We start from the raw sequence: 25,608 nt of genomic DNA on the forward strand, positions 1-25,608 counted from the left end.
GCCAAGCATGTAATCTCTGTATAGAATTTTTTTAGAAAATCTTAAACATTGCTTGTTATTACTACAACATTAATTCTAGTGCCGTTGCAATTTCACGAGGAATATACTTATGTAGCTTATGATTGTTTTGTGTGTAAGGCTACAATTAAACATTTTTTTTACAGTACCATGTGGAAACCATGGAAACCATGGAAATCAGCCTTTGAGCAGAGAGTAAGTATCACGTGATATTATACATTTGACAAAAAACATGGAAGCCAAACTTTTAGTTGTGAGTAAATATTACGCGATATCATTTTGTTATCTGTTTAAAACCACGGAAGCCAGACTTTTAATAGAAAGTAAGAATCGCGTGCTATTTTTATGTACTGATTGAAATAGAAATTACTCATTCAAAAATAATTTGAATATCATATTTTTTATTTAACTGTGATTTAGTTATTTGAACTTATTCAATTATAGAAATGCATATATTTGTTTTCCATTTTTAGACCATCTACTATAAGTTTATCTGTTGAAGGAGAATCTAACCATGCCTTCTTGACCGGTGCAAGATATAACAGGTATTATGATGACACATTAATAAATATTCTAGATATTGTATGATCAATATTTAAAATAAACATATTGTAAAGCTGGTCGATAGTAACGTTCAGATAAAAAAATAGCACGACATAAATTTAAATATAACCAAGTTAATGACAAACTCTCTAGAAGAGCAATGACAGGATAACTGTGCGTCAATGATAGTCAAGCGTAACCTATCTTTAGTTGGGCGTATGACATTTGCGCCGATTTTGAACATTTTCATTCTTTCATTTGCGCCGATTTTATATTTGCTTCTTATTAGATTTACAGGTAAGTTAAAACTTATACATGTACTGTGCATTGGTCAAATCTGGTTATAATTGTTTTTCATCCATGTTTAAGTTAATTTTGATTCATATTGTTCTGAAACTTCGTTGTAACTTGATGGACATATTGCACACTGAAACGGACCGAAGAGTCAATTCTTTAATTATTGAGTGCCATACATATCGGAAGGTCAGTGTTCTGAAACATAACTTCATATCTTACTTACGTACCATAAAATCGTGTAAAGCCAGATTTACCACGGATTCTATTGTCAAAACACAGATCGAGCATAACCATGTGGCAAATGTCCGAAAGACAGATGCTAAAGAACTACGGATACGGTCAACAATGAAAAAAGTCTGGAGATGTATCTTGTAGGCCTTCTTCCACCTTCCAGTGGTGAGTAGGGGACAACAGTTATATACAAGTTGTGATTGACAATTCATTACATTTGTACAAGTGGTAAATGGAAGAGGTATATTATGATAAATGAAAAATAACATGGCTTGGATGGAGAGTTTTCTCATTGGCACTCATATCATATCTTCTCATATCTATTCACCTGTAATTTACCTGTAATAAAATCGGCGCAAATGAAAACAAAAATCGGCGCAAATGAAAGAAAAAATCAGCGCAAATGCAAAACGCCGCTTTAGTTATATGCTATAGGTTGCACTTCTGTAAATATAAACAATGCAAATCCCATAGTTACTCCTTTACAGCTACAACTGTGCCAGTTTGACTGTGAAGTTTCGTAAAAAAGAATTGTGTTTAAAGTCGTATGAAATGAGTGATTGGTGAAAAATATTTTTTATCCATTTCTTGAACCAATGATGGTTATATCATAGACTTAGTCTTCTGTGCACGATTTTATCCAATACTGTTCATTAATTGTCCTGTTTTAAAGCCGTAGTTTACCGATTGTCGCCTTATAGTAAACAATCAACAAAGAAGCATGCGTATTGAGCTCGTGTATAACATGTACAATCAGATAATAGTTTATTTAAATGACAGACCCATGCGTATTGCGATTACCAAATTTTACGAGTAGGATCACGCTAAGGTCACGTTGGATACGGAAAATATGGCAGCGAAGCAAAAAAAAAATCTTCAGATAAAAGTATATGCACATAAGTTTAATAATGACAACTATACATTGCGTTATAAAAAGCATATGCATATTTTTTTTTTATAATTTGCGGTTTCATATAACTTTAATTAATGGATGTGAAGAGTTTCAATATTTGTATTATAACAATTACTTTATCGGGCCCGTTTAATTGATTTAAAGAGTTTCAATATTTGAATTATAACACTGAATTTACCGGGCCCGTTTAATTGATTTGAAGAGTTTCAATATTTGAATTATAACAATTACTTTACAGGGCCCGTTTAATGGACGTGAAGAGTTTCAATGTGTATGGTGTGTACATGCCTCGTAGTAATCCACTTGACTGTTTTATGAGTGGCCCAGCAATGTCAAGATTACGAGAACGTAACGAAGAATCACCCGGTGCTCCACCTGGTAAGTATACACTTTCTGTGATATATCGTGACGGACGTCCGATTCTGGTTGACTCTAACACATAGAGTTTTTCGAAGTCCAGCCACACTCAGTTTAAACATATTTTATTGTCCAAAAACATTGACAATAGGATTAGACACAAGTTTTGCAACTTAGAACGTCTTCTCCATTACATACAAATAATAAATAACCGAACAAAAATGAAATACATAATAATAACATCATAAACAATATTAATATGAAGACATGAAATTAACGAGGATTCAAACGACATGGCTCATCTATTTCTAAAAGTCGAGTTGACCGTAAATTTTTTTGATAGACCTACCTGGTAGGTTGTATTAATCTTGGAATAAATATTCCCTCAAAAGGTAAGTTTTTACTGTCTTTTAAACAAATAAGTTAAATTGTTGTTGTCATCTGATGAATTATATACTAAAATCAAATTGATGATCCATGTCTTAGGAAAAAATGAACAATTTCATTCGAAGTCAACAAAAAGTAATAACATTGTTATTGGTATATATTTAGCCACACTCATACAACCAAATTGTGCCACACAAACTCATTTCGAACGCATGTTTCTGATTTATCACATGCCTTTAAAACTATAATCGTTAACAATTGCAGAAGACTTTTATTTAATTATTTTCTATCATTTTATTGAACAGAAAAACCGATTTATATTGTTTCAAAGCAATTGTAAATCAAATTTACGAACCATGATGGATTTTGAAGCCGACAGACGACTGACAGATCAGCTTCTACATTGACATCTTCCCCAAGTTCCTGTGATTCCGTACCACTATTTTTAAGTGGTTTATACATATCTCTGTATGTGTATTTCAGCGTGTTTATTTTTATACTGAATTAGTTTGTTTACATACATGTATGGTTGATCATGGTTGAACTGAAATAATATCTTCCTGTTTTTGTTTATGGACTTGGTATCGACTTTCTATACTTTTGTTGTAGTTTGAAGTGATTTCCTGGTGAATTGTTATTTCTGAAGGAGTGACACGAATGATGTCAGTGTGTTTAATTAATTTGTATATTTATATCCCACGCTATCAAGTAGCGGGATCCGTTTGTTCGTCATTCAGTCGGCCAGCCTCACTCTGTCATTTCACCAGTCAATTCAATTCAGGATGCTTACTCAAATAACGCATATCAGATTGCATCAGTTTCATATATTTTCACATATAAAGTGAGGTAGACCCCGATTGATCTGGATGTCCCCTTATTAAAGGTCACGGTCGAAGTTGAGTGCAATAAAGTGGTTTCGGATGTACAATCAAAAACTTTAAAACATTGGATTGCAACCTTAACTAGATAAATAGTCAAATATTATTAGCGAAAAATTACTAATGATTTTTAGGCTAATACATTAAAGGTCCAGGTCGTAGAAACGAAAAAAAAAGACCGCTGTTACTTTACAAAAGTGATTTCCCGATGTTAAATCAAATACTACATACGAACATAGATATAGTCATATATAAGGACAGGAAAACGCCTGTTTATTTTGAGATTTCTATGCGTTTTCATCCCTACAGATAAAAGACCGCTGTTACTTTACAAAAGTGATTTCCCGATGTTAAATCAAATACTACATACGAACATAGATATAGTCATATATAAGGACAGGAAAACGCCTGTTTATTTTGAGATTTCTATGCGTTTTCATCCCTACAGAATCGTTTTGAAAACAAATCTGGTTAACAATAAAGATATTTCACGTGAAAAGACAAAATAGCAATGGTGTGATACTCTTGGTTTGATAGAGCTTCATAGATTTAGTTTTGTTAATATACATTGAATTTACACGGGAAATGCATTTTTCGATTTAATAGTTATGGAATGCATTATTCGATTTAATAGTTATGGAATGCATTATTCGATTTAATAATTATGATTATTTGTATGCCCCATTTATGGGCATTATATTTTCTGGTCTGCGTGCGTTCGATTGTCCGTCCCTCTGTCACACTTCAATTAAATTTATTTGTTGAGATAGTTTTTGATGAAGTTGAAGTTGAATCAACTTGAAACGTAGTACACATGTTCCTTATGATATGTTTTTCTAATTCAATGCCAAATTAGAGTTTTTACCCCAATTTTACGCTCCATTGAACATAAAAAATGATAGTGCGGATGGGGCATCCGTGTACTTTGGACACATACTTGTTGTTATTTTAAATATCTTGCTTATAATGTAAATTTGAATGAAGAATATTATAATTTATAAATTTGAAATGTATTACTGATATAGGCATAGCATTATATGTGTGCATATTAAGTATAGCAAAACTAATATGTTGTAGTAAATTACAAAAGAATATATTTATTTTAGATACACCTCGATCTGATGATGACGACACAACAGACGAGAAAGAAACAAAACAAAAAAGACCAGCAACCGCGCCTTCTAAAAGGTTACTATCTTCCTCAACGCCATCTGGCGGTCGTCCCCGAAGTGCACGAGTTGATTCCATTGGTCCTTCCATAAATATAATGCAAGATGAAAGTGAGAACAAAGAAAATATTGCTGTTAACAACAATTTGGTTGAAAAACTAATATTTTTGCAAAATGGGTTGTTTATAACAGGTATCATTGTGAAAGTGCCGGTAGTATAGCTAGCTGCCTAATGCCTCGTGTATATATTAGTTAGAATGTCTTATAATGGTTGTTCATATTTCCTTGCTTTTACTGCGCTTGATTTATATATTTACTGATTGTTCTGTGTGCTGCTAACTTACAAATTATATCTTAATATATCACTTCCTATTTATTCTGATTGTGTGAAAATCCGACATGTATTATATAATTGCCTTCATGCATATGTTTGTTGTCGTTTTCAAGGTCATTTCAAACACGTCACGTATATATACCAACCTTAATGTATCAAACCAGTCAAACAATCGTTCTATGCAAACCCAGTATTGCTTTATTCAAACCTGACCATTCAAAAGCAGTCAAATGATAATGTTATTCAGACCTCAATTTTTCAAATCAGGCAAATAATTGCTTTGTTGCTTCAACGTTTCAAACCATTCAAATGATGGCTTTTTTCAAACCTCAATATTTCAAACCAGTTTTATATTTGCTTTATACAAAACTCTACATTCCAAAACAGTCAAATGATAGTTTTATTCAAACTTCTATGTTTCACATCGTTTCATTCGACACACGATATTTCAAACCCGTCAAATAATTGCTTTGTTCAAAAATCTATATCCGAAACCAGTTGAATGATCGCTTTATTCAAAACGTTATGTTGCAAACCAGCATTAAACCCCAATGTTTCAAACAAGTCAAATGATCGCTTTATATTCCTACGGAATAGATAACATTAGCTGTATTTGGCAAAACTTTTAGGAATTCTTGTCCTCAATGCTTTTTAACTTCGTACTTTATTTGGCCTTTTTAACATTTTTTTTTATTCGAGTGTCACTGATGAGTCTTTTGTAAACGAAACTCGCGTCTGGCGTAAATATGAAATTTCAAATTTTGGTATCTATGATGAGTTTTTTTATTCAAACCCCAATGTTTCAAACCAGTCAAATGATTGTTTTAATCAAATTTCTATGTTCCAAACATTTCAATGAAAGTTTTATTCATTTCAAATCTGAATGTTTCAAACCAGTCAAATTGTTGGGTTATTCAACAAACAACCAATCAAATAATTGCTTTATTCAAACCTTTAGTTTCAAACCAGTCAAAAGCTCGCTTTATTCGTATCTCAATGTTCAAACGAGTCAAATAATAGTTTAATTCAACTCGCAACGTTTTAAACCAGTCCAATAATTGCTTTATTTAAAACTCTATATTCCAAACCAGTCAAATGATCGTTTAATCAAACTTCTATTAAAACCAGTCAAATAATTGCTTTATTTAAAACTCTATATTCCAAACCAGTCAAATGATCGTTAAATCAAACTTCTATTAAAACCAGTCAAATAATTGCTTTATTTTAAACTCTATGTTCCAAACCAGTCAAATGGTCGTTTAATCAAACTTCTATTAAAACCAGTCAAATAATTGCTTTATTTAAAACTCTATATTCCAAACCAGTCAAATGATCGTTAAATCAAACTTCTATTAAAACCAGTCAAATAATTGCTTTATTTAAAACTCTATATTCCAAACCAGTCAAATGATCGTTAAATCAAACTTCTATTTAAACCAGTCAAATAATTGCTTTATTTTAAACTCTATGTTCCAAACCAGTCAAATGATCGTTAAATCAAACTTCTATTCAAACCAGTCAAATAATTGCTTTATTTAAAACTCTATATTCCAAACCAGTCAAATAATAGCTTTATTCAAATGTTTATGTTTCAAACCATTTTCCATTGCCCCTATTTTTTTACCAACCTGGGTGTTTCAAGTCATGCACATTGTACCTTTTTTACCAACCTGGTTGTTTCAAGTCATGCACATTGTACCTTTTTTACCAACCTGGGTGTTTCAAGTCATGCACATTGTACATGACAGAATGATTCAAACATCAATGGTTCAAACCTATTACATAAATAAACTGTTTAGTTGTGCTCTATTTTCCAAAATAATTAGATTTGAAAAAATATCTCGTTGATTCTGATTTATTTACGATAAATTGAAATTCTACAATTTTGATATATGATTTTAATTGCTAACTTGCAGACAGTTGTGTGAAAGAGGAAATCAAGAAAGTAGTGGTTATAAAAAACAATTTAAAATGTGTGTTTGCATTGCTTAACAGAAACTGTGTTTCATTATAACTCACAGCCACTAATTACTATAGACTGTTTTATATTTAATATGGTCTTTTGTTTCTGAAATAACTTTTTCAGTTTGAAATATTTTTTTCTGTGAAAAGTTATTTACTTCATCATGAAATTTGATTCTGATAGTTAATAAGTTTTTCTTGTTTTTCTTTATATTTTCTAAGACAAATCTTTTTGAAGGTGATTAATATGAAATGTTTGTTAATTTAAAGGTGTAAAGTGACTATTGATAATGCCAGTAAATAGTAAATATATAATTTTCGTACCTTAATATAATTGAAAAAAGTATAAGTACCAGTTAAACTTTATGAATGTAAAATTTGGGATACAATATTAACCTTTGATACTTGTTTACTTTGTAGGGAAAGGCGTCATCGTTACGCTAAAAGGATTTAAATCTCCTCCTCCACAGAAAAAAGAATCAATTCTTCCAAGTGTGACTGGCGTGTCTGTACCAACAATGAAATACAAGAAATCTCGTAATATCCCCGACGATTCTTCCATCATAAATCAACCTCCTCCAACGCCAGTAGGACAGTTATCAGTAAAAGATGAAACAGAACATCTTCAATCTCCTATACAGGAAGAGATTACTGCTCCTGCGCAAGATGTGACAAAAACATGTAACAAGGATACTGACCAATCAGATACTCAAACTAAAAACTTGGAAATGTCCGTTAAAATTATTCAACTTACAAGTGATCCAAATGAAACTGCAGTTGTCTATGATAAGGTAGAGAATGGCGATACAAACACATCAGCAACACTTCATCAAACATTTTCACAGGAGGAAAATAACGAAAGCAGTCTTGAAGGACAGAAAGTGGCTGATGAAGCTAAACCGAAAATAACGGAAGTACGTCAGGACGTAAAAGGCATTTCCGGAAATGGCATCACAATCGCAGAGACAAATGACACCAATACTAGTAATAATATAGAAAATCAAGTGAAAAGCACAACATTCATGACAGAAAAAGAGGATACTACTGAAGTTAAACATGTTTTAACCATTCCTAATGCTAAATTAGAACCAGAATAGTATATTTATTTCACATTTTTACCTCGATGATATGAAATGAACTTAATTCTTATCATTTCATTCTTGTTTATAGGAAAATAAGAGTTTGTATCATATATTCTGAAGGATTTCACCTTTTTCATATAATGAAGGGAAAATGTATACATGGTCAATCTGCGTGTACATAAAAAAATCCAGAAGAAACTAATCATTTAGCACCTCCAAAAACATTTCCTTTTTTTGAAAATTGGAAAAATAACTAAAACAATATAAGTCAATTTCTTAACATATAAAAGACTGAACAATGAATTTTAAACAAATTGTAGGAAATTTTGATATTTGTAATTTATTCATACAGAACACACTTCTGCACACCACTGTTGAATCAAGTGTTTATGTCAGATCTTTTCAATAAGTGTGACTTAAATTGGATATGCAGAGAGGGTCATCTTTGTATTTCGACCCTTTTCATGGTCGAGAACAAATAATGGTACAGAAAAAAATGTATTAAGAATGTCTTGATATTGTCGTATACCTACAGAATCGTTTTATCATACCTACTAAATATGCGTTAATGGCTTGTTTTGCTATAAATTCAGCAGCAGCTGCATTGCCAATACATCGTCCTTGACCTTATATTTTACATATGGGGTTGTGAAAACAAAACAGTAAGTTTATGATTCTTCTCTAACATGTATATTTTATATGTTTGTTGGTTACCTGCTTAGAAAGGTTTATACGACACATACATCAACCAAACACGCCAAAACTCAGTTTCTAGCAGTATTTATTTTTTTGTGCTTATATTGGAATGACTGAATGTTGTTCATTTGCTCAAAATCCCTATAGTTCATTCTGTGATAATTGATTTAACAATGTTGATTTAACTAATAAATTTGTTGAAAACTTGTATAGTTTATAACAACTACTTCACGCTTGAAGGTGGATTGCACATTATTAATTTACATATTAGGTTAAGTATACAGTCGACTGTAACAACGTATTACAGAATAAAAATAAGAATAAGAATATTTATTATTCCAAACAAGGGCCCTTGATGGGCAGCAAAACATGTACACATAAAGCAATACATCATGATTTGTAACAGAAAAACATTTTTTTTATATGCTAAAATGAAACATTAGAAAAAGTTCAGACAGATGTTATTATCTTCATTCTATAAAAAATCAAAAAAATCACATACATTTAATTCCTGGCAGGATCAGCACCATAAAATCATTACAATTATCATTGTTATTACATACATTAATTAACATTTTGTCTAAAATCTAAACATGTAATAAAATAGCTACCTAAATATTTAAGAACAGACAAATTTTCATTATTACATGATGACAAGGAAAGCACACGTAGGGCTCTTAACCGCACTGGTACAAGAACCGCGACGGTGGCATTGTAAGACATTTTATTGATAGCTACGCATTAGTGCATATATTTAAATTTTAATGTAGTTTTCTAATCATTTGTTCATGTTTTGTTTCTACCATTGTTCAATTTTAATGGAAACAAGTGATGACTTCTTGTATGCATTTGATAAACTATGTCAAAAAAGGGATTGATTTGGTAAAAATATATGGTCCAAGTAACCCTTTCAACTGAGCATGCCCCGACTTCTTCCGTCGAGTAATTTAGAACAGGTGTTTTTGTTCTTCTTGTAAAATGAAGATATATACTAGTTATCTCTCTTCGACTTTATTTTATTATGATTTTGAAAAGATCTGTTCAGACATTTCTACCGTCGTACTACATTGTTTCTATGATTTTGTAATAAAAAATTTATTATAAGACGGCGGATATTCACGTACAAGAACGCCAACCGACAATTAAAATGTTATGACTTTAGTATAACATTCACCTTTATATTGATACTTTGTATCAATACCATATTTCAAATCTGTTGTCCTTTGTTGTTTTAAAATAAGACAAGAATCCTTCATACTTTGTATAACGATGCCTTATGTTATGAAGTTATGTCAATTGTACTTGGCCTCATTTTCATTGTTCAGTGGATACTTGAAGAAAAAGGTAACATTATTTAGTATTTCTTTCTTATTATGAGTAATCGGATAACTATATTTGGTATGTGCTCACCTTGTAATGTCCCATGCCCGTCAGGCAGTTTTTATTTGACCTCTACCCTATTTCATGAATTATAGACGCGATTAAGTTAAGTAAGATAAATATTCACAAACCGTAGACATAGATAACCCAACATATCAATAATTCAAATATATTCACAGAGGCAGGACAAGGACTTGAGATAAAGAAAAGTAACAGTCGTATTGGATTTTATTGTGCTCTGATTGCGACTGTTACTTATTTTGATATTCGATTCGATTGTATTTCCCTCGTTTATCTCAGAAGTAGATCAAGGTTTGTCAGCAGCAGATAACGCTATAATACGATTTACACGGAGGCGACAATGATTATTCAAAACATAACTGTCAAATCAATATCTCTCTCACAAACTGGAAATGCAATGTCTGTTTCAAATTAATGGTTTGCAAATAAAAACATTGGAATAGTTGGGATTTCCATGTATGTTAATATCCGTTCTGTACAATCGATCACAATAACATAGTTGTATAGGACATGCTTTTATAAACTAAATAAAGTGTTTAAGATCTTTAGCGATGACGTTTCTTTAAGAGACGTTATTTATTACTTCCTGTATTGTAAAGGTTTAGCTAGTTATTAAACCAGGTTTTATCCACCATTTTCTACTTAGGGAAATGCATGTCCTAATGCAGGAATATGACAAGCTGTTTACCAACTGATTGATGTATTTGAGCTTTTGATTTAGGCATTTGTCAATAGACTTCCGTTTTGAATTTTCCTTGATGTTTGGTATTTTTGTCATTTTTGTCTATGCCTTATAAAGTATTTATCCTGTAAATAACTGTCTTGCTATTATACTAGTGTACAAGTAGTCTTATGCTACATTCCTGTAGATGACACATATCGCCTCCTATATGAATCAACGATAATATTACAATTAAAGTAATCATTTTCCATGCCTCGTTTGAACAATGCAGATGTATTTATAGTTCAAAAAGTAAAATCACAAAAATTCTGAACTCCGAGGAATTTTCTAAAAAGTATAGAAAACAAGTGAGGATTCTAACATTTCTGACCATTGCATAAAAAAGCCAATACGATAAATTTTTCGAGCCTAGCTTTTTTTCTGTTTCTGACGTTCGTTGATGTTGTTTGCACATTTATACTATAGATGTTGCTTTGTTTTGTACGAACGACTTAACTTGAAGGTAACACTAAATCAGAACAATTCAGGATTACTCGTGCACATATTCTTTCAAAGTCATAATTTTACAATTTCTTTGTCGAAACTGTTTAAAATTCTATTTGATTTTAGTGCCTTCAACACATCATTCAAATCAACAGTCAACGATACATGTTTGCGGGGATATACGCATATACTTATACCTATTGTACATATGGTTTCAGACAAGGACTAACTTAGGTAATGTATTCACCGTAGACCAAGACATATACTCCCAAACCTCTTCATAACACATATATCAAATACAGAAAACGACGTAAAAATATCTGCAAATCTGAGGTCATTAATGCAAAGTAGGCATAACATTTAAAGCTACGTGGTATATATATGTTGTAAAACGAGGTACTAAAATTCTGACAATTTTGTGTTTTTGAAAATGAAAATTTTTACGATTTTTTGGTTCGTTCTCATGTTGGTCTGTTTGCTCTGGTTTTGTTGGAGAGGGTATATATTCAGTCAGCGGATATACTTTATTAAACTGAGTTTTACAAATAATATAGATCTTCTGCATTCTTCAATAGAAATAATATTGACGTCTTTTAGATTAAGGCAATAGTAGTTTACCGATGTTCACATCACCTAAATCAAATAAGAAGAGATAAATCTAGGTCACCCACAAATACAGATGCAATATCACGAACTCCAAAAGAAGTGAGATCGGGTGATTCAATAGAATATCCATCTCCGTCTATGCATGTATCACAGCAATGGGAGTCTGTTAAATTGTCCCAATCGGGAATACGTCACAAAATCACAGATTAGACGATGTTTTTTTTGTATCTACAAATCTTATACTGTGAAGAAGTGTTGCTAGTTAATAAAGAGTCGCTTTATAAATTTGCAATAGTTACCGTAAAACTTATGTATTATTGATGTCAGTCGTTCTATCTCATTACGCTTCTAGGCCAATTTGTGTAAAAGGATCACATCCTCATAATTATTTAATATAATGTAACAATTCAATTAAGATGTGTCAAAGCCTACGAGCGGACGGAGGGTATATTACTGTTGATAATTCGGATATGGACCTTTGAGATTTGCACTAGCTCATCACAATTGGCTCAGATCTACTTTGAAGACATCCATTTGTACCAATATCGAGGATAATGTCAAGATATGAAACAGACAAGTTGGCCAGTTCATTAAAAAACCCAACTGGAACACAACGTGCACTAATCTTTGAAATATCTATTCAGCACTTTAAGGGGCGATAAAATATGGCAACCTGAACTTTCCTGCGAAAGATTTATCAAGAAACGCACTTAAAACATCAATCCAAACCGGCTATCGTCGTTCTTTATAAAGGTGTTTGTGAGGTTAATGTAAAGACAGAAGATTTATTTAAAAGAAGAGGACGAATTTTAGATTTTCTTTACCTCCTCTTTTGTAAAGGATGTAGTGTTATATATAAACAAAAGTCTCAGTTTTGCTGTCGATTTACAGGTTCTTTAGTCACTTCTATATATCCAATAACATTTAAGGCGTCGTACATTTTGAATGTGCATCTGAATGTATGAACGAAATGAATCGATTAATTCAAATCATTGTTTTAGTTTAAGTTTATTTTGCTCGCATTTTATCTGTTTTCTTCATTGGTCGTTATCTCAATACACCAGCAACCTTGACTACATAATTGGTCATCACCTCAATCCACCAACAAACTTGAGTTCTTCAAAGGTCATCATCACAATCCACTTACAACCATGCGTTCTTCACAGGTCGTTATCTCAATCCACCATCAACCTTGCGTTCTTCCTTGTTCGTCATCTCAATCCACCAGCAACCTTGTGTTTTTCATTGGTCATCATCTCAATCCACCAACAACCTTGAGTTCTTCATTGGTCGTTATCTCAATCCACCAGCAATCTAGCATTCTTCATTGGTCATCTTCTCAATCCACCAACCACTTTGCATTCTTCATTATTCATCATCTCAATCCACAAGCAACCTTGCGTTCTTCATTGGTCTTCATCTCAATCCACTAGCAACCTTGCGATTGCATAGGGCATCATCTCAATGCAGCGGCAACCTTTCGTTCTTCATTGGTCATCATCTCAATCCACCAGCAACCTTGTGTTCCTGCTAGGTCATTATCTCAATCCACCAGCACTCTTGCGTTCTTCATTGGTCATGATCTCAATCCACCAGCAACCTTGCGTTCTGCATTGGCCATTATCTCAATCCATCGGCAACTTTGCGTTCTTCATTGGTCGTCATCTCAATCCAACAGTAACTCTTCTTGTTCTTCATTATTCATCATTTCAATCCACCAACAAGCTTGCGTTCTTCATTGGTCATCTTTTCAATCCACCAGCAGCCATGAATTATCAATAGGTCTTTATCTCAATCCACCAGCAAATTTGTGTTCTTCACAGGTCATTATCTCAATCCACCAGCATTCTTGCGTTCTTCATTGGTCATCATCTCAATCGTCAAGCAACCTTGAGTACTTCATATGTCATTACCTCAATCCACCAGCAACCTTGCGTTCTTCTTTATTCATCATCTCAATCCACCAGCAACCTTGCGTTCTTCACTAGTCATCATCTCAATCCAACAGCAACCCTTCTCGTTCTTCATTATTCATCATTTTAATCCACCAACAAGCTTGCGTTCTTCATAAATCATCATCGTAATCCTCCAACAACCTTGAGTTCTTCATTGGTCATCTTCTCAATCCACCAGCAGCCATGAGTCCCTAATAGGTCATTATCTCAATCCACCAGCAATATTGCGTTCTTCATTGGTCCTCATCTCAACCCACCAGCAACCTTGCGTTCTTCATTGTCATTATATCGATCAACCAGCAACCTTGTGCTTTTCATAAATCATCATCTCGATCCTACAGCATCCTTCAGTTCTGCATTGGTAATCATCACAATCCACCAACAACCTTGAGTTTTTCATTTGTCTTCTTCTCAATTCACCAGCAACTTTGATTCTTCATTGGTTATCGTCTCAATACACTAGTTACATTGAGTTCTTCATTGGTCATCTTCTGAATCCACCAGCAACCTTGTGTTTTTCATAAATCATTATCTCAATCAACCAGAATTCTTGCGTTCTTCAATGGTCATCATCACAATCCAACAGCAACCCATCTTGTTCTTCATTGTTCATGATTTCAATCAACCAACAAGCTTGCGTTCTTCATAAATCATCATCTCGATCCTACAGCATCCTTCAGTTCTGCATTGGTAATCATCTTAATCCACCAACAACCTTGAGTTCTTCATTGGTCACCTTCTAAATCCACAAGCAACCTTGTGTTCTTCATATATCATTATCTCAATCAACCATAATTCTTGCGTTCTTCAATGGTCATCATCTCAATCCAACAGCAACCCTTTTCGTTCTTCATTGTCCATCATTTCAATCCACCAACAAGCTTGCGTTCTTCATAAATCAGCATCGCAATCCTCCAGCAACCTTGAGTTCTTCATTGGTCATCATCTCAATCCACCTGCAGCCTTGCGTTCTTCATTGGTCATCATCTCAATCCACCAGCAATCTTGAGTTCGTCAGTGGTCATCATCTCAATCCACTAGTATTCTTGCGTTCTTCATTCGGTTAACTTCGGCCTTATGACTAACACATCCTCCGAGTTTTGTTTTGTTTAGGAGCATCGGTCACTATTATGACATCGGGGCTTTATTTTTATCACACAAAATACCAATATTTATTGGTTTTGATTTTGAATTAGTGAGGATGAATTAATGTAACATCCTCATGAGGTTGAGTTAAGAAACTTGTATGCAACAGATTGCTGTAGTGTTCTCTGCCCATATTTTTAGTGGAAAATATTGCTTCTAAAGCTTATCTGGTGGAGTAAAACTGTTACATTAATATTATTTGGAAACTTTCTTACATTTACATAGAAAACTACGTTTTCCCTCATTTTTGGGTGTAGTATCACGGGTTCAAATATTAATGGCCCGTGGTAAGCAATAACAATTACAACCAACCTGTGCTTACTGAATTTTTATTCAGAAACGGCATTGGTTTTGAGCTCTTTAGAGGTATAAACAAATAAAATTAAACTCCCATTTAAGTTCTATAAAAAACTGACAAAACAAACATTGAACTTTATCAACCAACATAACTAATGGAAAACAACTGGCATATTCCCAAAAGAGTAAATTGCGATTCGATAATAGACACAGTTTCCACTGTAGGTGCTGTATATATTTGTTTTTGACTGTGGGTCCTATTGCGTCAAACCATCGGCATTAATATTGTCGTTACATCAATAGGCAATCACTAGTGCAAATTCTCAAATACGGAAATATGCAAATAAGAGATATTCTGTACTCAATATGGGGTGATTTGTTGTATTATTTGGTTATCTGGCTCTGAAGAATAGAATGGTAAAATTTTGTTTATAGAGAAATTTATTGTCATCAGGATGATTAGTATTAGCTCAGTCATCAATCATTCTTTTTGATAAGTTCTTACAGAGTACTATCGAGTCCGTACACAATATCAGAACCAATACAATTGCGATCTTCATGGATATGTATTGTAGCATTTGGTTATGAAGTTTCTCTGAAAAAAAGTAACAATAATCAGTTAACCACAGGCTAAATAGTTTTTATTATAACATTTAGACTAGAAACAATAAAACAAGTTGACATATAATACTTATTATGTCTGATTATTCTACACTGAGTCAATTTAATTTCGACTTACGAGTCAAAATATCCCTGTGGTATCTATTGCCTTTCTTTTAAGACGATTCTATGGAGACCTGGAGTTGTTTATTCCAAGACAACATCCGATTGACACTTTTTCATGAGCTAGCGTGTGTGCAAGTATTTTTTTTTATGAAATCTAAGGTTCGTCAGATGGAGGTCCAGCGAAGATTATACTTCCCTTCGCCAATGGCAATTGCAGGTTAAACAAATAATGTTTAAAAAAAAACCCTCTATTATGCTAAAACAATGGTACGAAATTATTCTATACTGGAGAACATGATGTATATTAATTTATGACGGAAGTTGTGATTAAAACTGAAAGAAGAAAAACAGTCAGTTTTTCACAGAACATAAGTATTTTCTAGTTGCATGTTTACGAAGCATTAATCAGTACTATTCTCATACTTTCCACGCCTTTGACCTGTTAATTGCATAGAGACTACAAATGAACATTAGACAAATAACTACGTTTGTTTAATTGTTTCTATGTTTGTCATTTTTAAATTAATAAGTTATTCTTAACTATACATATAATTAATATTCTGGTCTGATCATACTCTTAATAAACAAACGTCTCTATATATCGGGCAATGTCGTTTGAAAATCACGTTTGTTTATTAAGAGTATGATATAGTAATTTTTAATTACGAAGCATTAATCAGTACTATTCTCATACTTTCCACGCCTTTGACCTGTTAATTGCATAGAGACTACAAATGAACATTAGACAAATAACTACGTTTGTTTAATTGTTTCTATGTTTGTCATTTTTAAATTAATAAGTTATTCTTAACTATACATATAATTAATATTCTGGTCTGATCATACTCTTAATAAACAAACGTGATTTTCAAACGACATTGCCCGATATATATAGATGTTCTAGATTTTAAATGACAATGACTAGACAAGTTGTTGACTTGAGTTGTTATTCTATAAGCATATTTAAAGTGAACTGAACATATCAGAAACTACTAGTACCCTAGGTATTAAATAATAGTAAATAACCTTATTTCAAAAATCGACTGCAGGAACCGTTTTGCACAAAAAGTTGCATGTTAATTTGACTGGATGAATCATGTTTCTGACAACCACTGGGCTAATAAATATTCTGGTCTGATCATTCAAAAAATAAACAAACGTGAATTTCAACCGACATTGTCCAATATAGATGTTCTAGATTTTAAATGATAATGACTAGACAAAGTATGTCTATCAAAAGACTCAAAAGAGCTTAAATACTTCACCTGTATAAAATTGACGTATTGATATTCAGGGAACCGTTTTTTTCATTTTATTCAATCCCCCACGTTCTACAAATGGAAATGCCTGTACCAAGTTGGGAATATAACAGTTGTTTTCTATTCGTTAAATGTGTTTAAGCTTTTGATTTTACAATTTTATAAAGGACTTTTTGTTTTAAATTTCCATTTAGGTTCGTTTTGTTATTATTATTTAATTATGACATCTATTTCAAACTGGATTTGTAATATTTGTATTACGATCTGATGAAGTCACGCAGTGAATATGACGGATATTGTTCGCTGCCAACTTTATGTCTGAACCCGTCCTTTGTTTTACTGCTTTGCTGAATATGATGGATATTGTTCGCTGCAAACTTTATGTCTGAACCCGTCCTTTGTTTTGTAGCCTTGCTGAATATGATGGATATTTCTCGCTGCCAACTTTATGTCTGAACCCGTCCTTTGTTTTACCGCCTTTCAATTGGTTTGTAACTTTCTGATTTTAAATTTACCAGCTTGACAAGTGTCAATGTTGAGTAGAAATGGCTCTTCTTATTGTGTCTGTAGTTTTTTTGGGTGCATATTTGTCGAGTTTTTCAGTCAGTGATTGTAATGCTCATTATCTTCCGAATTATTTTCCTTACTAACTAACTCAAAATAAATAATCCTTAGGGGGATTTTATCTAGAAGACAGAAAAGAGTAACACATGAAAAGGTCTTCTCATTCTAGATTAAATGTATTCAGTAATAAATTCAGATAATTATTTTGGGAGAGTTGGAACAGGATAACAAATAACACAAATATTTTCAAGATCTTTATAAAGAGTTGTTGATCTTATTTTGTTAAAGGAGTCCGAAAGGAAGCTTGACATAATTAATAATCTTAAACAGGCATATATTTTCTATAGGCCACCATGTTTAAATCACCAGACGATAATGTCAATATCATGAGTGTGTTCCATTTTTCCTTGACGGTAATAAGCAAAACCATTACATCTATACTAAAAGAAACCTTTGACCCAAATCTGGTTAAAATTGGTCCAGTTTGGTGTTTGCCTACGGGCGTGGTCCAATGGTCGTAACACCATTCATGTTCTCTCTTCGTCGATTGCTGTATTACTTCGTTTGTTATTCCGGAGCATATAAAATCACACTCGATTTTCTGTTACAACGTATAAGGTTTGATTGTCCATTGAAACATTCCGCTTCTTTTTTTTTACTCCGAGGCTAAGTTATTTTTATTACTACCACTGGGTCGATGCCTCTGCTGGTGGACTATTAGTCCCCGAGGGTATCACCAGCCCAGTAGCCAGACTGAGTACTTCGGTACTGGCATGAAAATACAGATTTTTTGTGTTATTAAAATTTGCTGTTACAAAATATTACAAATTATTATAAATTAGGAATGTATCTACCTCATGCAAAGCTCTGATTCCGTTCACGGATTTGACTATACTTTTTGGACCTTTTGAATTATAGCTCTTCATCTTTTATATAAGTTTGGATTTCAAATATTTTGGCCACAAGCATCACTGAAGAGAAATGTATTGTCGAAATGCGCATCTGGTGCAAGAAAACTGGTACCATTCATTTTATTGACGATTTTCGTCTAAGAATGACAATCGAGTATATTATGTTAATAAAAAAGCATTTGATTTGGTGTTTAAAGTCATAAATCCATTATTAAGAAATTACAAATCAAGGTTAACACAAAACCCGAGTGTATTACATACCAAGCAAGCAAGCAAGCATGGATATGCCGACAGGTTTAACCGTATTTGGCACAACTTTTTGGAATCTTGGATCATCAATGCTCTTCAACTTTGTACTTGTTTGGCTTTATAAATATTTTGATATGAGCGTCACTGATGAGTCTTATGTAGACGGAACGCGCGTCTGGCGTACTAAATCATAATCCTGGTACCTTTGATAACTATTTACACCACTGGGTCGATGGCACTGCTGGTGGACGTTTCGTCCCCGAGGGTATCAACAGCCCAGTAGTCAACACTTCGGTGCTGACATGAATATCAACAATGTGGTCATTTTTATAAATTTCCTGTTTACAAAACTTTGAATTTTTCGAAAAAATAAGGATTTTCTTATTCCAGGCATAGATTACCTTAGCCGTATTCGGCACAACTTTTTGGAATTTTGGATCCTTATTGCTCTTCAACTTTGTACTTGTTTGGCTTTATAAATATTTTGATATGAGCGTCACTGACGAGTCTTATGTAGACGAAACGCGCGTCTGGCGTACTTAATTATAATCCTGGTACCTTTGATAACTATTTACACCACTGGGTCGATGCCACTGCTGGTGGACTTTCGTCCCCGAGGGTATCACCGGCCCAGTAGTAAACACTTCGGTGCTGACATGAATATTAACAATATGGTCATTTTTATAAATTTCCTGTTTACAAAACTTTGAATTGTTCGAAAAACTAAGGATTTTCTTATCCCAGGCATAGATTACCTTAGCCGTATTTGGCACAACTTTTTGGAATTTTGGATCCTCAATGCTCTTCAACTTTGTACTTGTTTGGCTTTATAAATATTTTGATATGACCGTCACTGATGAGTCTTTTGTAGACGAAACGCGCGTCTGGCGTACTAAATTATAATCCTGGTACCTTTGATAACTATTAACATCTGTTTGAAATTGAAAATAAGTTGATATGATTATTAATAATTTAACTATCCAGTAGTCCAAAGAACCATTATAGGTCGCTCGGTCGGCAACAGTCAGAAAAATTCATACAGTATGATAAACAGTCACTTTTCGCCTGGCAAATGTAGTCAGTTTAAAAGTAACAATAAGGAATAGAACACAATCGAACATTCTGATAAAGCACGATTATTTACCCGCGAACTATTAATCCTCTTCTAGGATAAGGCGACTGACAGGAAAGTATGAATGTTGCATTCTTGTTGACATTGAAGGCTTCTGATACGTCAAACACAATAAAGGCACGTTACATTCGTTAAGTATATGGATGGTCTAAATAAAATAATGACATGTTTACTGATAAAGTTTGAGCAATGCATTAAAGCATTTATCCTTTTGTCATGTTTGTGGGTCTAAGAGATATTTCTAAGATGTCTAAAATGTTTACACATATAAATAAAGTCATCATAGATACCAGGACTAAATTAAGTATATACGCAAGACGCGCGTTTCGTCTACAAAAGACTCAATGTTAGCATATCTATTTTGATTAACATTATGTTTGTATCAGGGGGTTCAATAAAACTCTTATAAATTCATATCGCTTTATTGTTAGTGAGCAACAACCAAAACGAAGTTGTCACAACGAAAACCAAAGTTTCTAAATACCCAATGTCAATCGTAGTTCTATGAAATTCCATCTTATAATCAGGTTTAATCCACCATGTTCTACTTTAGAAAATGTCTGCACAAAGTCATAAATATGACCGTTTGATATGTTTGAGGTTTTGATTTTGCCATTAGATTAGAGATTTTTATCAAAAGAAAAAAGAATGCGTCTGAGGACTGAATTCCCCTAATTAAAATTTGCAATTTTCCTAGTTAAAAGAGAGTGTAATTCTAAAACGATCAATGAAGCTGAACACAAATTCGAACACAGTATGCGTTTTTGACGTGTTTTGTTATTTGATTTTGCCATGTGATTATGGACTTTCCGAATTGATTTTCCTTTGAGTTCAGTATTTTCGTGATTTTACTTTTTGCTGTTTATAGCATTTTTTAACGGGTTCCATCGAAGAAACCTTTTTCAAAGTGTGGAAATTAATTGGGACAGAAGGACTGAAGTAAAGAAAGATGGAAGGATGACCACGGCACATGGGTATCACTTGAGATTGGCTGGGGTATATAAAAAGTGAGAAAAAAACATCCACTAATAAGGCAAAATTAAAAATAATAAACTTAATTACAGAAACAAATTTATTTCATATGAACAATAAGTAACAAACAAATGCACCATCTGAAAACATCACAATACTGATGAAGCTATCTATCATATGTCATTATCAACACTTTCCTCACAGAGGACTTTATACTCTAACCAAGTATTCTCTTGAAATAAATTTTACTGTATATCGATAAGACAAATCTCACAGTGTTTTAAAATCTTTTTTCCATCTTTGTGTAACGAACACAATATCTCTTACAAACGTAGTTTGCTTTCTATTTTTAGTGTGACATGTCACATGGATATTTAAAACTTAATGAGATGATTTATAATAATAAAAACACATCTAGGAATTGATTTATTTAACCCGTCCATGTAAATATGGATTTTCATTTTACATAAATTTGTAAATATATACAACTGTTGAGTAATGTTATGAAATTTGATAATTTTAATGACTGTTTTTGTCGTTTATTATAGTGCAGAACCTTTCCTAATTTACGCAGATCTATTTAACATCAATCAAGAGTGTTAGGTAGTAAAATGATACGAACCGACACATTTACATTTGTGACAATGTATCATTTCCCAAGCATTTAATACTGAATATAATTATGGTTTTTTTTTCAAATTTCCAAATCGAAAAAAAATAATTTACAGCTATATAATATCTTTTTGAAAAAAAAAATTTTGACAGCTATATAATATCTCTGTGAAATATATATTCCACAGCAAATTGTTATATTTATAATAACCTGTATCTAATCTATGAATATCTTTGATACTAAACTTTGATACTTGGTTAATATAAATACACATCAGACATGAGTCATTCCTAACAAACACTTAACACTTATTTTATGACTTACGGCCATCAAAAGTGCAGAAATCAACAAAGAAGAAAGCAATTGAAGGGGTTACAGAAAATACTGAAAATGTAGTATTAATCAATACATATTAAATCTGTATTAAAGCATAAAGGAATAATTCTCTGAACAGAAAGGGGAACCGATTCCAGACATGAAAGTCTAGAGACTATAACGATTTAGTTAACAAAGTTTTTTCTTAATAGGATACAGGAAGTATACCTTTTTTTGGCCATCAACATGAAATCTGTTTTTAAACTTTTGAAATAAGACACAAAATAAGATTTTATAGGCTAAAATATAGCTGATAAACAAAACATATGTTATGTATGTTTATTTTGCAGGAAACTAATCAATATATTCTATTTGGGATTATTTCAGATGTTTGACATCGTTTATTCAGACAACAGGATAGAATGCATAAGCTTATATTGCCTATATGTCATATCTACTGTATATATAGAGCAGACCATAACACATATTTCTATCATACTTTCTAAACAAATCTTTAACAACCTTTTCACATCAACTATCATACATGCTCCTACATTCATGTACTAACGTATAATAAAAATTATATAACATAAACAAACAACACATCATTTTGGCAAACTTACTATTTAACATGTTTGGAACAACTATAAATTGACTATATTCTATGTGATTTTACAAAATAAAAAACTATAACAACAATTTTCTCGTCCAGCGAGTATTAATAACAAATTTGTTTGCTACTTCTGTTAAAAACTTTGTATTCTAATGTACTTATATCTATACAACATATTGTAATCTATTACAGCTAAAGCTCATTGTTCCATTACTGATGGATAAGTCTTTTTGTTTAATTGTGAGATTTTTTAAATCTTTACGTTTTCCGCATGTTTCTATAAACGTTAATATGGCTTTGTTATATAATATGAATACGATTGATTTGTTAATCTATATGAATTATAATTCATCACATTTCAATACTTATATTGGACAACAACCTCATCCGGTCTCAGAACTGTTCTATTACCGATCATCATACACAAAGAATCTAACTTACAAAGTTACAATACTAATTAACACAGTCTTTCCACATCAGACTATAATGATATAAACCCCTAAGTAAACACCTTCGTGATAGTTCGTCTTCACTTAAGTTTGACGTTACGGCTCAGCCTCATTACAGCATTGATAAATGACTTCATGGATCAATATTCTAAACACGTTTAGAAAGGTTATTACATCAATACATTTTTAAATGCTACGAATGATAAATTATATGGCATCAATACTGACATTTAATGTCATATGTAATGTTTATGTTAAAATGCAGACGTCACTTCTTCTTTAATGGCTTCCCTGAGAAAAACTGTCTTTTGGCATTACGCCAACCCGTGCAGAACAATTGTTATTAATGAGAATGTGTTTACTTGATATTCCTGACTATCATAAAAACAATATTTGTTCTTTAATACTGGATAATGATTTTTCTAAAGGATACATTTAATAATAACGGTCATTTTCTTTTCAAGAAAACTTAAAAATCGTAATGATAGGAACGTGACGGTTTATGTTTAGGACTCTTTAACATTGAGCTTGATTCACCCCCAAAATCATATATTTTCTCTAGTTTTCTTTTATCTTTCTCTGTTACTTTTTTCTTCTCTTTTTTGTCTTCAGCTGTATTACTCTGAACGATTGCCATCTTTCCTTTATCATGTTTTTCTGAAATCTTTTTCTTTTCAGATCTTGAGAACACCAGGTTAAGGTCATTTATTTGCAGCAGACGACAATTACCTTCACACACAGAATGAAGTCGTTCATAACAATATGTCAATTCTGATACGGACTGTATTGCTTCTTTAGCATCTTCAATTATCACAGATTTAATTGTTTTGTCTTTCATTAAATCACCAGTTTTCATATGCAGTAACTCTGTAACGTCCTTCAGAAGAACAACGTTTTGTCTGAAGATAAAAAGGACAAAAATAAAATACACTAATAAGTACATAAAAGCCAACCAATTATAGGTTTTAGTATGTTTAAAAAGTGTCGAATTGTCAAAATTTTTATATTTCAAACAATTATTTATATAAGCAAATTGGGAAAAATCAGTTAACGCAATGTCTACATAAAGGCAAACCATTTTAGTGTCTATTGTTGAACATTTTTCTTGCATTTTGTTTTTAGAATAAACAAGCAAGTAAAATTTGGACAATAAAACAATTTACAAATATATATTAACGTTTAGATAGTTGTATTTCTTCATCAGATTATTGTGTCTTTTACTTCTCCAAATCACGTTACAAAAATTATTAAATGAGATTTACAGACCTAGTTCCCGCTAGTATCGATCGAATTGAAGAACGTAAATAAAATACCACAGACATTGTGTAATTAAATGTTTGGCAGAATGCCAAGATATTTGTACTTTTATCAGATACACGACGTGCAAAAACGTAAATCTAATATCAATCTAAATATGCTAATTGGATCATACATAATACGTTCATTTTCATCGGCGGAATGACAACTGATTTGATTTAGAAAAACATTAACATACTGTTTATTTAAGTTCAAATTATGAACGTTGGAGCTTTCTTTTCTTATTTAGATGGTGTTACACTAACTATCATTTAGTTTTGCGCAATCGTATAAAGAAATATAGAGATAACATTTTCCGTCAAAAATTCTAGTTTATCTTCTTCTCCAGATTAGGAAATATAAAGTAATGCAACAGTACTTTACCGATGTTTGAATATCGTTAATCGTTTAAATCAAAGTAAAAAACTGAAATTGCATCAACTCAAAAAGGAGCAAGATACAAGGATGTATCGATATGTCAAGCGTATAAAAGCGTAGATCCTCAGTCAAGTGAATTTAGTCAAAAATGTCACACCCGGGAGTGGTTCCACACGAAAACGTAACGCAATGATGGACAGCGCTGAAATTTCTCTCTACATGCTTTTTAAAAATACCACAATATACAATTAAAACTATATACACGATGGTAGCTGAATTAATTTGAAAGAAAATGCTCCCTATGCCCTTTTTATTTCAGATGGCAATCACGGGAATGCACACGATAAATAGAAAAGTCAATAACAAAAGTGTACATAATATCAACACTATATAAAATAAAGAATTGCCTATGTAGATTTATGAAATTTGTCACAGCTTACAGTTTAGTGCATTTCTGCCCAAAGTTAATAAATACCATTTATATTATTAACACTTTAACATGTTATCACCTCATTAGAAAATAAAACTGATGTATATTACAGGTATCAGTTTCATCTCGTCCATCGATTTCCTTGTCAAGGTTTGTTTACTTTAATAAAACATTAAAATAAGGACTATCTATCTGTCACTACAGCATTGACGTTGTCGAATATTTTTGTTGGGATCTCGTAACCGGAAAGTACTTCCAAAACTA

The 25,608-nt window shown here is 32.4% G+C and overlaps 3 protein-coding genes across 6 annotated transcripts in view; 1 reads left to right on the plus strand and 2 right to left on the minus strand.

Annotated features, from left to right (window-relative positions):
• Positions 1-3,349, minus strand: part of LOC134712677 (patatin-like phospholipase domain-containing protein 4) — a 22,348-nt gene extending 18,999 nt beyond the window's left edge. The window contains exon 1 of one of the 2 annotated variants that reach the window (XM_063574441.1): positions 3,268-3,349. Coding sequence is in view for 1 of the 2 variants with exons in the window: in XM_063574437.1 (XP_063430507.1) it covers positions 3,102-3,208 (107 nt within the window). In the remaining variant the exon portion in view is untranslated. The other variant, XM_063574437.1, reaches the window with a different exon arrangement.
• Positions 1-9,075, plus strand: part of LOC134712676 (uncharacterized) — a 17,707-nt gene extending 8,632 nt beyond the window's left edge. The window contains exons 5-9 of one of the 2 annotated variants that reach the window (XM_063574434.1): positions 165-213; positions 492-563; positions 2,241-2,380; positions 4,731-4,985; positions 7,510-9,075. In XM_063574434.1, the coding sequence (XP_063430504.1) occupies positions 165-213; positions 492-563; positions 2,241-2,380; positions 4,731-4,985; positions 7,510-8,186 (1,193 nt within the window). In that variant the 3' untranslated portion in view covers positions 8,187-9,075. The remainder of the gene's footprint in view (positions 1-164; positions 214-491; positions 564-2,240; positions 2,381-4,730; positions 4,986-7,509) is intronic. The other variant, XM_063574436.1, reaches the window with a different exon arrangement.
• Positions 9,076-21,332: 12,257 nt separating this feature from the next.
• Positions 21,333-25,608, minus strand: part of LOC134712678 (uncharacterized) — a 38,983-nt gene continuing 34,707 nt past the window's right edge. For both annotated transcript variants that reach the window (XM_063574442.1, XM_063574443.1), the window contains exon 12: positions 21,333-24,139. In XM_063574442.1, the coding sequence (XP_063430512.1) occupies positions 23,710-24,139 (430 nt within the window). In that variant the 3' untranslated portion in view covers positions 21,333-23,709. The remainder of the gene's footprint in view (positions 24,140-25,608) is intronic.

This window comes from Mytilus trossulus, chromosome 3 (genome assembly GCF_036588685.1).
Source record: "Mytilus trossulus isolate FHL-02 chromosome 3, PNRI_Mtr1.1.1.hap1, whole genome shotgun sequence".
NCBI lineage: Eukaryota > Metazoa > Mollusca > Bivalvia > Mytilida > Mytilidae > Mytilus > Mytilus trossulus.